The sequence below is a fragment of the Grampus griseus genome (assembly GCF_964374135.1).
Source record: "Grampus griseus genome assembly, chromosome: 7".
Lineage (NCBI taxonomy): Eukaryota > Metazoa > Chordata > Mammalia > Artiodactyla > Delphinidae > Grampus > Grampus griseus.
Window position 1 is genome coordinate 29,262,132 of NC_139001.1, and position 15,303 is coordinate 29,277,434.

Below are 15,303 nucleotides of genomic sequence, written 5' to 3' on the forward strand. Positions count from 1 at the left end.
TACATCTTCCCCCATCCATTGCCTCTACCTCAGAGATTGTATCAGTTAGCTACATTTCAGTTACTTGTAAGAGAGAACTTAGCTCAAAGAGGCTTTATTACCTTATATAATTAATTACCTTAGGGAGGACTAGCTTGCTCTGAGCCCAGACAATGTCAGTAGGACATGGTTTCTCTCCATCTCCAAGTTCATCTCTACTCTCCTTCGTGTGTTGGTTTCATGCTCAAGCTACACATCCCAACAGGAGAGTAACTGCTGCTCCCAGCTATGATTCCAATTTCAAGTCCAACAGGAAAAAATAAGTCTTCTTCGCTGATAACTTGAACAAAGAGTCCTTGATCCAAATTTCATTGGTATATTCTTTGCCTGACTTTGGTTATGAGTCCACATCTGGGGAGGGCAATGATGCTCTCATTGATCGTGTAGGCCTGGGCCACATGTCCTCCATGGAAATAGGAGAATTCGAATGAACCCAGCTAGAATTTCACGGACTAAGTTCAGGGGAAGGTGGTTCACCAGAAGAAATGTGAATGGATGTTGGGTGGCTATGGGAACATGTTGTCCTCTGAAACAGACTTTGCTATATCAAGTACCTCCTGGAACCCTACTTCCTGGACCCTCAACCTCATCCTCTCTCCTGACCCCTCCTCCACGACCCATACATACATTTTAGAATCTCTCCTGCCTTTGAAAGTTAGTTTTGATTTTGTGTGCTTTTCTAGCGATGGCCCTCTTTTCTTCCCTTCAGATTAAGGATCTTGAAAGAGTTGTCTGCTTTTGTGTTTTTTTATTTACCTTACATTCATTGACCAATCCTGTGTAATTTGATAAGGGCCCCCATATCCCCATAAAAGTGCTCTTATGAAGGCTTTAATAGTCAAGTTAATCAAAAACAGAGACTAATTTTTAGCACATAGTTGATCTCCTTGTGGCTTCCACATACTGAATTATTGGCTTGTCTCTACTTTCTGAAACTCACCTTCCTTGGCCTTTGTACCATTGCTGTCTCCTGGTTTCTTTGGCTTTCCCTTCTTCTTCTTCTTCTTCTTCTTAGGTTTCTCTTTCTCCTCTGGTACTTAAATGATTATGTTTCTCAGGCGTACTGTTACTTAGCCTAATTTTCTCTTCACTTAAAGCACTCTTCTTAGGCAACCTAGTAGATGGACATGGTTTTGCCCACAGTCAACACTAATGACTCCTAAATATCTATCCCATCCTAAATAGCAACCCTGACCCCCAGATACAGAATCAAAAATTGAGTCCTGTTCAACACCCTGAGCAGCTCCCCCTCCCAGCCAGTATTCTCTAAAACTGAGCTCTCAGTCTGGTAGCCACTAGCCACATGTGGCGATGGAGCACTTGAAATATGGCTAGTCCAAATTGAGATGTGCTGCAAGTGTAAAAAGGATACTGAATTTTGAAGACAATAAGAACAGAAAATGTTTTATTAATAATTTTTATGTTGGTTACATATTAAATAATCTGATAGATTAAATGAAATAAATCAATAAAATTAATTTCACCTGTTTCTTCTTACTTTTTAAAATGTAGCTGCTAGAAATTTAAGGTGACATATTTGAATCATACTGTATTTCTCTATTGGACAGCAATACTCTAAAAATTTCTCATGGCTACTCCCTCCATGCTGGGAAATCTCTTTAAACTTCTCCTTTTCATCACCATGTGGAACCCTCTGGCTCTAGTCCAGCATTCCCAGTTTCTGACCTGTTGCCTTTCACCTGGACTCTGCTTGATCCACAAGCCTTCTCAGAAAGATACCTTGACCAATATGTCTGCCTATTCTCTCAGGTCACCTTAGCTCCAGGATTTGCAGTCCAAGGACCATGCCCTCCAACTCCCTGTACTCCAAGCCCAAGTTTCTGGGGACAAGTCCCAGTTCCAGAATCCTGGACTCCCAAGTGTCTGGGAGGTAGTTTCAACTGCCTATTGGACATCTCCATTCAGATATCTTACAGAAACCTCAAACTCAGATGTTGAAAATGAATTCCCATTCCACCTCTATGCACAAACTTTATCCTCCCCCATTATTTCCTACACTTGGTCTCCTTCCCACATCCAATCAGCCACCAATCCCTGTCAATTTCCCTAGAAAATTGTGCCTCATATCTCCCCCCAATTTTCTCTCCCCAGTACCATTCAGATCACTATCATGTTATAGAAAGTAAAAAATTAAACCCCTCCCATGATGTACTCTTGTACCCAGATAAACAGAAGTTTGATATATAACCTTTCCTACTGTGTTTATTGTGTTCTTTCTTGCTATTAGTTTTTATCATTTACAAAAATAGGACCATACTAAGTTATAGACACATTGCTGTGGATTTGGGCTTATAATCATGCTTTAAAACATCTTTCAACCTCAAGATTGACAAAAATTTCTTCTTTTAATTGTCTTAGAGTTTTAAGGATTCATGTTTAACTCTGTAATACATCCTGGTGTTATTTTTGTTTATGATCTGAACTAAAGTACCTATATTATATTTTTCTAAATAATTATTCATCCAATGGCCCCAACACTATTTATTAAATAATCTATAATTTCCTCATTGATATAAACCACCAATATAAAGGGAAGTTGTTGATTCTCACTGAGTTAAAACATCATCTTTATCATATGCTAAAACCCTATGTATACATAGGTCAGTTTCTGATTTTGTCCTGTTCCATTACTCTACCTGTTCCTGAAATAAGCACACATTGCATTTATTCTTACAGATTAATTTTATATTATTTTGTCAAGTTCAAAATGGTAGTGGAATTTGGGTTGGAATTGCTTTAAATTTATAGGGGAGAATTCGTATCCTTATGCTATTGAACATTCCTAATCCAGGAATATCCAGTAATGGAGGAAATAGATCTCTCCATTTATTCATATTATCTTTAATATAGCTTTCAATAAAGCTTTATAAGGTCTTACACATTGTTTTGTTTACTTTAAGCATTTTTGAGATGTTAAAAATTACCTGTTGTAACTGATTATTCTTGGTATAAAGCAGTGGTACTCAAAGTATAGTTCCTGGACCAAAAGCATGAGCATCGCCTGGGATTAGAAATGAAATACCCAGGCCCCCCCACCCAGACTCTGGGGGTAAGCTCTGCAATCTGATGCAAGATAAAGCTTGAAAACCACTGATATAAAGGAAAGTTATTGATTCTCATACAATTGTCCTAAATCCAGCCAACTTGCAGATGATCCTCATGAATTATCTGGATAGAGAGGCAATCAGAACATCTGTACATCTCTTCCTTCCTAAAATTTATAACTCTTACTTTTATTTGTTTTTGTAGATTAGAATTCCAAAACAGGGACAGCAAATAAGTTCCAATTCTATTATTATATGCCAGCTCCAATGGACTCATACTGACATCCTGGAGGGCTATCCTTCAAGGTCTATCAAGGAGATTCCGCCCTATCTGGCACAGTGTGGAGGGGACAGGGGTGGTCCTGATGCCCTGTATTTTATTTCTCTGCTTCAGACTAGAGTTGGATCACAGTGGTGAAAAGGGGGATGGGGGTGATTTTTTCCTGACTTTAACAGGGATGTCTTTTGTCTATCTCACTTTTATATGAAATTTGCCTTTTATTTCTGACATTTTAAGGATGTTTCCTCTCTTCCTAGATCATGTACCAGTTTTTAAAAAATCAGAATGGCTGATGAATTTTACCAATGCATTTTGAGAATCCACTGGTTCAGTAACTTTTTTCCTTCCCTTAATATATCAATTAACTGTTGAACAAATTTTAAATTCCTGAAATAAATCTTTCCATATCATGGAACATAATTCTTTAATATGTTCTTGAAAATGTTTGTTAATATATTATGTTTTATCTTTGATTTCATCTTAAATAAGATTTGTTTATATTTATATATCTGATTTAGATGGTATTTAGATGAGACGTCAAACTTTAGACTTTTGAGTTGATGCTGAAACCGTCCCATATTGGACAATTTTCCTTGGCCAATTAGACCAATTTCCTTCAAAGTCTGAAATCAGAATTTAACTAGTTTCTCTCAGCAATAACAATATTTTCAATAAAACTTTATCAAATGTTGGTATTACAGTTATGTTAGCCTCCTAAACTAAACTGGGAAGTTTTCTGAGTTTTTCCAGTTTTTAGAAGAGTTGAGTAACAGGGATTCCCCTATCCCTTGAAAGTTTAAAGGAATTTGCCTGCAAAACTGTCTCTGCTTATGGTTGTTTATCTTTGATGACTGTTTTTCCTCGTCAAAAAGTCTTCTATAGTAATTAGTCTTTCAACTTTTTTTTCATATGTTTTGATCATTTCTATTTTCTATTACATATACATTTTCTATTACATATACAAATGTACAGGGCATTTGTATATTACATATACATTTTCTATTACCTACATATGGCTCCAGAGCTTTCTCTTCTCTTCTCCTCTTCTCTTCTCCACACTGTGAAAGGGGTGAATACATACTCAGTGCCTAGTAAGTGCTCAGAAATGCTAGCCACTGATGTAGTGATGTTGGTGGTGGGTAAAAGAAGGTATATTAATAATTTTTTTCTGATTATAAAAATAACATGTGCTCTTTATAGAAAATTTAGGTAATATTGACAAGTAGGAAGAAAATAACTAAGAATTCGAGCACTCAAAGATATCCACTGTTAACAATCTGATGAATGACACTAGAAATTAAGCTCCACGTGGCAAGAATTTTTATCTGTTTTGTTAGTTGCTATATTTCAAGAGCCTGGAATCATGCCAGGGCCATATAGTAAGAGCTCAATAAAAATCTGCTGAATGAATGGATGGATAGTCATTTTCATAGACGCATAAGTATGTGTGTACATATGACTAGAATATATTAACAAACTGAATTTATATTCTACAGATAGTTTTTTGTCTTATTGTTTCATAGGCTATTTCATTTTTATATAAAAAGTGGACAGCTTCATGGAGGAGTCTTCTCACTGGGGGATTCCTTAGTCTGGTGGGCTCAGAGGAGGCTCTCTATGGTCACCTGCAGCCTAGGATAGCGTAGTCCATTATTATTTGTTCCCAGGTAGGAAAGAGAGCTCTAGAACTTGATTTCCTCACCTGCAAAATAAAGTAGGGCTACATGCTCTCTAGGATTTCCTTCTAGGATACGGGATTTATCTAATGAGACAGTCCTTTATCTATGATATTTCATGTTTTCTTTACAGATGCTCTTAATAGTATTGAGAATTCCATTTATAGAACAGCCTTCAAATTACGATCAGTGCAAACCTTGTGCCAATGTAAGTACAGGTTCTCTTGAAATACTTGAAATAATCTGACCCTGATGTGTAATGTAAAATTCATAGAAAACCAAAAACTCTGCCCATGTGAGTGACTGTTGGATCTGGAAGGTTGGACCTGTGCATCTACCCTACTTGTAACAGAGAAGATGGAGTGTGGAAGATACACCTGTGTTCCACCCACATGTAGCTTCGCTGACTGACAATAGACAATAATTCATGGATGAGGATTTTAATTCTTTAAAAAAATGTTCCTACTTGGTTTCTGCAAATTTTTTGTTTGTTTAGTTCCTTTTCAGGATACCAATATTGATGCAAAATAAAATCACAAAATAAGTTAGTTTAATATAACTTGTAGATTCAAATATAAACATTTCTAAATTCCTTCTACTACTTAAGACTTGCATTTTTAAGTTGTACCCCCATCTCTTTCTGAACCTGCAAAAGTAAGTTCAGATGAATAATCCTCAGGCCATAAAGTTTAAAAATCGCTTGAGAATTTCATGAGAACTACTCTTTTGCATTAAATTTTATCTGATTGAATGCCATGGTTTCTTTTCCTATACCGTTATCTAGGTAAAATACAGTAAAAATTTTTATCCTGTAAAAATTCTCCAAAATGAACTTGGGTCCTGGCTGTGAAAAATGACAGGCATTCAGCATATCTGAAGTTACTGATTTCTAATAAGTTCTTTATTGCATTTTTAAAAAATCACTTTGTGTAATTTATGACATTTATTACAGCAGACCTAAAAAAATTGTGTTTTATATATATATATAAATTGTATTTTATATATATATAAATTGTATTATACACACACACACACACACACACACACACATACACATACATATGTCATTTTTCCTAAAGGTTGAATTTTTTTTAATATTTTGCCTTTGCCTAATAAGTTAGATAGACCAGTGGTTTTCAAACTGTGTTTCACAGAGTGGACATGGGTGTGAAGTAGGGTAAGAAAGGGCCAGCGAGGTGGGAAAAGGAAGTAGAGGCAAGTCGAGAAAACCCAAAGGGCCAGCAAGGTGGGAAAAGGAAGAATAGGCAAGTAGAAAAACCCAAAAGGCTATCTCCTCTACCAGAACAACTCTGTTTTGCTCTATCTTCCATATTGCATTTCTGTGAAAGTATCCTTTGAAGAAGGGATTCTTGGCTTTAAAAAAAATTTTTTTTAAATCACTGATATAGACAAATTACTTATATTATTCCAGAAATCAGCAAAAGGCAGAAGATGCTCACTAAAAATTTACTCTCAATCATGTTATTTTCCTGGAGAATGTCTCCTATTAAAGAAAGTTAGTAGCCAATGTTCACATGAGCCTTCATCATTGTTCATATGAGCCTGGGTGTGTACAGTGTAATTCGAGGGTGTACCTTTCTGAATTTTTTATTACGCCTGCATCAGAAACAGTGAATATAAATAATATGCATGGGAAATAGTAACAGTACACGAAATCAGAAGTTGAAAAGTTCTACCTATAACAGATAACCAAACAAAAATTGGAAAACAAAAGTCCCTAACACCGAGATAAACATATCGTGAGCTCCAGGCAGCAGGATCTGGAGAGCCGGAAAGCATTCCTGCACAAATCTGGTGGTGAGATTAATGGACACCACTATTATCTGTTTTGCTGTAATACAGAAGTCTCGGCAGAAGACGCAGCATCCTGTGTACAGCACGCCAGGCCGAGGTGATAGGTTTTGTGATTGAATAACGATAAAAGAGTTTGCAGTCTCTACCACATGCAGCCACGTTTTTTTCACAGTCACATCCCAAAACATACCCCTCACTTTCTTAGACTCTCCCTTTAAAAGCCGTATCAGAGAACAAATAAAAAATTTTATTATACGTGCTAGATTTGTGGATGTGAGGTTGATTTACAAAGTAGACAGAAGTGCAGGGTTTTATCACTTCACAGTCTGAAGCATTTTAAATGCCAGCAGCTCTTGGTGCCACTGACATCCCCATCTCAGATGGCACAAGTGGGTGTTTATTCATTTTGTCTGTCATCCTCCATCTGCAAGAAACCATAGGGTTTCTTCTATCTCATTCTTCCTTATATTTGTTGCCTTGTAACATTTTTAGGAGAAGGTGATAAAAAATATGTAAGAAATAAACCATTATTTTTTGTAAGCAACTTTGGTTTTATTAAGTGCCTTTCTGGATAATAATACTGATGAGACCAAGATCAAAAAAATAAACATTACTAAAGCAAGGGTGAGACCTAAGGAGTCTAATTCAGCAACTGCTCTTTTATAAAGATCACTGAGTTTTTTAAGTGATTCATTTGCATTTTTATACACAATATTCCTTCTCGAGCTAGGCTGTAGACAAGAAAAAATGATATTTGAACATGAAAGATGAATTTTCTCAATCCACTTAATAAACAGTATAAAAATGTTTTTCCCAATTTTTCACCAGTGTCCTAACTTCCTCGGAAAGCTATTTTCAAGTTTCTCACTTCTTTCCCTTTTAATTTCCTTTTATAAAGCCACATCCTAGAGGTTATACTGGGAATAATGTTCTAACTATGCTTTACAAACAGATGCACTTTTCCAAAATCAAATCAACTGTTAGAATAGGAGCACTTGAATTATATACAAGAGAGATGTATCCAAATAGTGACCATATGTAATTCCCTTAAAAAGAACAGCTGCCGTAAAAAACAGTCTTCATTAAAGACTAGATGATGTTTACTTTTTTGAAGCCTTTTGTTCAGATCAGAGGTGATGCAGTGTTTCCTTTGCTTCCTGCAGTGGACTTGATTGACAGTTCTCTGATTCAGCATGTCCTACTACGTCAGAGTCTCTGGGAGGCAAGAGAAAGTGCTGTCTCTGTGCAGCAGCTTTTTCAGGCTCTGCAGGAGCTGTTTCAGAGAGTCAGGGTGGAAAAACCAGGACAGGTGCACCCCAGAGCTCCGGAACTCACTCTGAGCCTTCTCACAACAATGTATGACAGGTGAGGCTGAGGGGACCATGCTGTGACCTCACAGGGGGTGTTTAGTTGCCTCTGGTCATTGACCAGTTGGGGTTGTCTAATATTTATTCAAGGTTTGATATCTAAGAAGGCTTCTTTGTTTGTTTGTTTTCCTCATATGTATTATTCAGGAGGGGAACAAAGAAGTACATGCTTATCAACCTCACTAATATGAATGATTCATGGACAGCAAAAAGGGGGAAAATCCACATTTTCATACAGACTCATTTCCACTCTAGAGAAGCACACACACCTTTTGCTAGGGCAGTTATGCATCTATGTATATATATAAATTACACTTTTCTCTTGAGTCCCCGGTAGTATATGTCTTTGCTTATTCCTTTATAACCAGTTGTCAGTTTCTGTTTGTGAATAACGTGTGCATAAATGGCTAACCTATTGTCTTAGTCTGGGCTGCTATACCAAACTACCGTAGACTGGGTGACTTAAACATTTATTTCTCACAGTTCTGGAGGCTGGGAAGTCTAAGGTCAGGGCACCGGCAGACAGGTGGGTCTGGTGAGAACCCACTTCCTGGTACATAGAGGGCCATCTTTTGGCTGTGTCCTCACATGGTGAAAGGGGCGAGGGAGCTCTCTGGGGTCTCTTTTGTAGTAATAGCAATCCAATTCATAAGAGTTCCACCCTTGTGACCTAATCATCTTCCCAAGCCCCATCGCTAAATACCATCACATTGGGGGTTAGGATTTCAACATATGACTTGGACAGGCACACATAAAACAGCTTACACCCTGTCAAAGGCTTGATTATGCATGCTCTAAGTCAGTGGTGTTGGGGGCGTGTGTGTTTGTGTGTGTGTTTACCACTTTTTTGCCCCACTTCAGTTGTGTTTATCTTACGTGGTCTTGACCCAGTAGCCTTCATCCTGTAGAATGGAGTTTTAAAAGCTCACAGTAAATATAAAACATTTGGAAAGTGCAGAAAAGAGTGAAGAAGAAGAAATACCACCCCAAAGCCTGCCTCCCAAAGGCAAGCACAGTTTAACCACTAGGCAAATTCCTTACTAGTTTATTATTTATTTATTTTTGTTGTTGTACAAATAGTATATAAACATGTTCTCAAGTTATTTTTTCATGATTTCAGTCTCCTTAAGCATTATGATCTTGGCTACCTTTTCTTGTATCAATGCCTGCCTCTAACAATCCGCCGGCATTTGATACATTGTATTTTGTAGGTTTGGAAACTGCGCAACCAAGGGGCACAGGGTGATGAGGCTCTAAGTGAGGGCCTGAGAACGGGTGGATTTTTTTAATATAAATGTTTGCTCCTTCTGCCTGCCTTTTGGTCCTTGTCTCTGTTGTTTGGTTTCCCAGCTTGTGAGCCCTAAAGGAAGTGAGACTGCCTGGTCCAGGAGGACCCAGGAAGACCCAGGAAGATGCCTGTGTCTCCAGTGCCTAGGACAGTGCTTAGTACAGAGAAAGCACCCAATAAACATTTGTTGAACACATGAATGAATGAATAAATGAAGGATGAAATATTTTCATTCAATTCTTAGTTCTGTCAAATTCTAGATATAGGAAAACTGACCATGAAAAGAGTGAACTTGTAACACAGTGTCAGAAATGTCCATTCAGGGACTTCCCTGGCGGTCCAATGGTTAAGACCCTGAGCTACTGCTGCAGGGGGCACAGGTTCCATCCCTTGTTGGGGAGCTAAGATCCCACATGCTGCACTGTGCAGCCAAAAAAAAAGAAAGAAAGAAAGAAATGTCCATTCACAGTCATGGTTTTTATAAACCACTTCACCAAGAATAACCCTGCCTTCCCCATTCGTATCTCTGTTTTGTTGCCATGCAGCTCGGGAACGGGTTTTCTCAAGCTTGGACCTGCAGCCGCCGCCCTGATTGCCCTCTCAGGGGATAGTCCTCTTACAAAATACAAAGGTAACATATGTAGGAGTTTTGAATGTCTGAAGTGCGGTGACCACCAAATCTCTCCAACACGTTATCTGCTTCACTCACTCCTGTATCCCCGCCACACTGCTCTGGTTCGACAAGTACTCAGCAACACTTAGAATTTTTCAAGATGTTTCATAGATGTTGATCTATGCTTTCTAACTATTCATAATTTGGTTATCCTTGATATTTATTTGTATAGGGATTATTCAGACACCAGTAGTTATTATTCCCTTAAAGACAGACTCTGCTCACATCGCCATTTACCAACCTTGTGGTCTTTGTCATTGATGTGCTAGATTATCAAAAAGTTGAAATGTGAATGTGTCTTCATTAATTATCAAATTATTTAGTTTGGGAAGCCTTCAAAACAGCAAGCAAATAACCAAGAATTATAACTTTCGCCTTTATAGCCACAAATAAACTGTTTAGAATTCAAAGCACATATTCTTCGAAGATATATAGCAAGTATTCAGTTTAAAGATTTCTTTCCCCCCTTATGTGTCTAGCTCTTTTTCAGCTCTATGCAGAAAATAACAGGGGAGGTTATAATTCTGGGGGACGCATGACTCGAAGGATTTTGAGAAACCTACTAACAGATCTACAACAGGTAAATCTCTAATACTTAAGAATTCTAAATTTGTTCCAGTTATATTAGTCACATTTATTATAAAAGGATCTGATTTTTACAGTGTCAGTTCTACCTTAATATAGCTCTCCATGCAACCTCTCTCCTCTTTACCTGGTATTATCTGAATATAGGCTGATCTATTGCAATTGCTCCCTAACTGGTTTGCCCAACTCAATCCTCTCCTCTCTGCAACTCTTCCTCCACACAGCAGCCAGTGACTCTTCCAAAATGTAAATGTAAATGCCTAAAATTCTTCGTTGGCCATATTCTGTCATAGAATAAAACCTGAACTCAGCATCACAGGCAAAGCTTTCATGATTTGACTCAATCCTTCTCTTTTCAGAAAGAGGTAAATCATGATACTTATACAAATATAAAATGAACATGTATTCAAAATTTAATTTAATTTGTTAATTAGAAGAGGGCTCCAGTAAGTTACAACTAGTTGAAAGAAATAACCAAAGAACAGACAAGCTGATAGATTAAGAATGTTACAATGAATTTGCAGGTGGACCCAAGACTGACTTTGGGCTGAAGGGGAGGGTTGTCCCTCAACCAGGACAGAATTTATTTGCATGTCTATAGATCAGAATTATTTGCATTGTGATCAGTTGTCTACAAGTTAACATTAATGTCTACAAAATTATAAAATAGCTTAGTCAAAGACAGTGATGCATATCTCTATAGGTTCAGATAATCCCATTGAAACAATATCCAGTGGTTTCTTTTGAGTATTCCACAGTGTTTAAGTTTTCCTTCCATCATTGTCACTCTTGCGTATCAAAATTGTTACTGTACCTGACATACACCAAGTTCTCCATGCCTGACTTGTGCAGGTGCAATCTGTCTGCAACACCACTGCCTCTCCTTTCACTTGACAAATACTGTTTGTCTTTCAAGATCACTCAAATATCAGTCACCTCCTCACTGAAAGCTCCTTTAACTCTTGTACATAATTTTGTTATAGCCCTTGTCAAATGTTGTTGCAATTATGTCCTAGGTATATGTTTTTCCCACTAGGCTGCTTCTCAAGGGCAAGAATTTTATCTCATTTATCTTTATGGCTTGAAAAGTTCTTGATACTAAAGCCTTCAACGGTGCTTAATGGGAACATAGATGAAATGCAACCCTGAATACTCAAATAGTTGCTTTCCATCATTTCCTATTCTTTAAGAATGTACAAATGTAGTGTTGTTTTTATCCATACTAGGCAAGGGAATTTAACGCCCTTAAAGTAAATATGTTTCTTAAATATTAAAATGATGTAAAATCATGTAACCAAGCAAGATCTTCTGCAAATGGGTTAAGCAGGCTCTGGATTATCTTGTGTACAGTGCTCACTGTCCTTATGTATCTTTTACTCCTATTTCAAGGATGTGTCTATTCTTCTTCAAGCCCCTGTAAAATCCCCAAACTAGGTTTTCCTTACTGTGAAGCCATAGTAATTTTCTGTCATTTTTCCGCTGGGTCTGGACTGTAGGGGAGAAAAAAATTTCTTTTTCCTTGACTCATCTTAAGTTCTGTGATTGGGGCCCTATGTATTGGACTGGCAAAAGACAGAATTAACAAGAGAAAAACAAACCAAAGTTTAAATGTGTATGGTGCATACACGTGGAAACACCCAGTGATGAGTAACTCAAAGAGGTGGATGGAACTCAGGCTTGTAAATTATTTTACATTAAACAAAGGGAAGGGGGCTCTGGGCTTCTGGGTGGGGGGAGGCAAGTTATGAGAAAGTGACCGGGAAATAGATGGTGAACAAGGGTTGTTTAGTAAGGTTTGTTATGCAGATTTAAGTCTGTGAATTTTCCATTAATAAGAGTTGTTAAGAGTCCTCCTCTTCCTGATAGGGAGAGGGAGACACTATTGGTAAAAAGAAATTTCCTTTACAAATGTATATTTCCTTTACAAAAGGAAAACCTGTACCCTGTTTTTATAGCTTTTTCTGCATCTACTGGTTCTCAATGGCCTTTAGTTCAAAACAATATGTATGCCAAGGGCTCGTATTTGGGGGTGACCTATTCTGGTACCCTTCAGAACCGAGGATTCTGAACTGGGGATAATTATGATACAGGTGGGAGTGGGTAAGGAAAGAGATTATCAGACAGGGAATATGATTTAGAAAAACCTATCCAAAATTACCTTTGCTTTGATTTGGCCTTAATAGTAATAGTTTATGTTCATATTGATTGTAATAATTAGTATTTAATGTATTCTGTAAATTCCAAAGAATATGTAAGATGTTCATATTTTTTAAGTGGAGCAATGATTTTTTTTTTTTAATTCCTAAGGTTCAAACATCATATGTAGTTATTTAAGAGCCGCTCTGGTGGTTGCAGCAACACATGGGCCCTGTTTTCTGCTGACTCCAGGCATGTTAAGGAGCTACTTCCCCATCAATCCCAACATCTTAGGACTCAAGCTGCGGGGAGCCAGGGAGACTGGGAAAATCTGTCCATGCATTTGTGCAACCAGGCTTGTTACACTAAGGTGTTGAGGTGGATGTAATGAAAGAAGATGGACGGAGGGGCATTTTCCTCCTCCTGAAATCCTGTACTGCTTCCTCACTACTACAGCCGGCCCCAGGCTCGCTCCCCATCCAAGAGGCCCTAAAAATCTGCCCTTGTTTCAGGCTCAACTGAGGTCAATGAGCTGCCGCATGACAGCTCCTGCAGCGCTGTCTCCCCCCCAATGCATTAGTAGGCTTCTGAGAAAGCTGTTAGGAAGGTGGAGATTTGCACGGCAAATTATCATCCCATTTACTACCATTAAGAACACTGAGATGGGTTCCCACAGAAAACTCCAGGCCCTACCGTGTAATCCCAACCCCTCGCGCAAGAATCGTCATTATCATTTCAAGTGGTGTTCTGCCTGTGCTGGCATGCTATCCAGCCACACTGCATCCTTCCGTAGAACACCTGCAAGAAATTAGTCAAATGGGCAATTCATCCACAAAATCTTTGTGCACACACTTAAAAGCCAAAAGTGTAGGTTAGAACCCACTACAGAAGTGAATTTTCTTTTGACTGGTGTCAGAATCACAGAGCTGGCAAGCGGGTCCTATCTGATCCACATTCCTTATTTTACAAATGAGGCTAAACCCCTTTCTCAGGGCTCAAGGACGCCGTCCAAATAAGTGCTCCAGTTAGCTCATCAGCACTCTCAGGCCAAAGTATGGTTAGTGAGTTATTTTTTCAGACAAAAGCCAAATAACGCATAGTACTTATTCAGCTGGTGATGGGGTTATTATCAATTTAAAGTACAAGCCATCTTGTCAGGATTACGCAAATGTTTGTTGACTTCTGTCTGGCTAATTGTCAGCAAAGTGGCTCTAAGTGCCACTTTCCTGATTAGAAGAATGTTTATTCGAGTTGATGGACTCAGCAGGGGGGTCTTTGAAATTACTTCTGAGCTTGGGAGCAACGCCTGCTGACAGACTGTGCTGTAGAAGACATCAGATGTGAAACTGGGACCCACAACCAAATGGGCATAAATGGAGGTGACAGGTACATGTATCTGTGCATATAGATAATGTCAGGGCCAAGTCCCTGGCCATCTCGGCAGTCACAAGGGGTTCTCAGTCCCTTAGTTAAACTCCTTAATGGGACTGATTGAAAGATGGAAACCACTGAGTGAGGTAGTATAAATCAAGCCATTGGAATACACATCAGGACTGGGTGTGACAAAGCTTTGGGAGAACCCCTCAACAGGGTAAGGAGTCTTAGAGTGAGATCTCAATTCTGCAGCTAACTTGCATTTGTTTGTTTGTTTTCTTGCTTGTTTGTTGTACCTTGGACAAAATTCCAGGTCTCAATTACTCCTTGCTTTAAACAAAGATAATGACTGCCCTACCTCAGAAATTGGGATTTGTGAAAAGGAGACGACGTGAAAGTGTTTGAAAAGGTTTCCTTAAAACTGCCCTGAACTTTGATACAGTATCGTCATTCCTTGTAATTCATAGGTGCACAAGGGCAAAGAAAGATTAAATATTTGACTGGGGTCAAAAGAAGAAAAACAATGCAAGCCCTCCCTGTATTTCCCCCACTGCCAGACTTTCTTCTCACTCCTCCTCCCAGCTCCACTTCTTCCCACTTGTTCATTCATTATCTCTATTCATACACCGCACAAAACCCACACATGTCCTGTTTGCCTAGACTGAGACAGCTCATCCAGCCTCAGACACCAGATACTTGTGACGCTATGGCCGTAAGCGCCACCGCTCAGGCATGACTGGTGGCCACCTATTTCTCCATTTCTTGATCGCTGACGTGGGGTTTCTTGCCTCTTGTAGATCCCGACTGTCATGGGGGAAAGTCGAGCTCTGTACTCTGTGGAGAGCGCTACACGCAGCTGTTTCCAAGGGGTGAGTGCCATTCACATGTCCCTTGGACCTGGGGGGCAGACACCACTGCTGGGGGGCAGACACCACTGCTGACCCATTTAAATCACAGACCTACTACTCTACACCGCCTCCTAGACAACCTAATTTAAAGGTAGAC

General features: G+C 38.8%; 1 protein-coding gene across 1 annotated transcript in view; it reads left to right on the top strand.

Annotated features, from left to right (window-relative positions):
• The window catches only part of DYTN (dystrotelin), a gene marked incomplete at both ends in the record, with an annotated part of 50,944 nt that overhangs the window by 3,611 nt on the left and 32,030 nt on the right, over window positions 1–15,303 (top strand). The window contains 5 exons of the mRNA XM_082658172.1: window positions 5,194–5,268; window positions 8,039–8,240; window positions 10,076–10,161; window positions 10,683–10,783; window positions 15,096–15,167. Of these exons, the coding sequence (XP_082514298.1) occupies window positions 5,194–5,268; window positions 8,039–8,240; window positions 10,076–10,161; window positions 10,683–10,783; window positions 15,096–15,167 (536 nt within the window). The remainder of the gene's footprint in view (window positions 1–5,193; window positions 5,269–8,038; window positions 8,241–10,075; window positions 10,162–10,682; window positions 10,784–15,095; window positions 15,168–15,303) is intronic.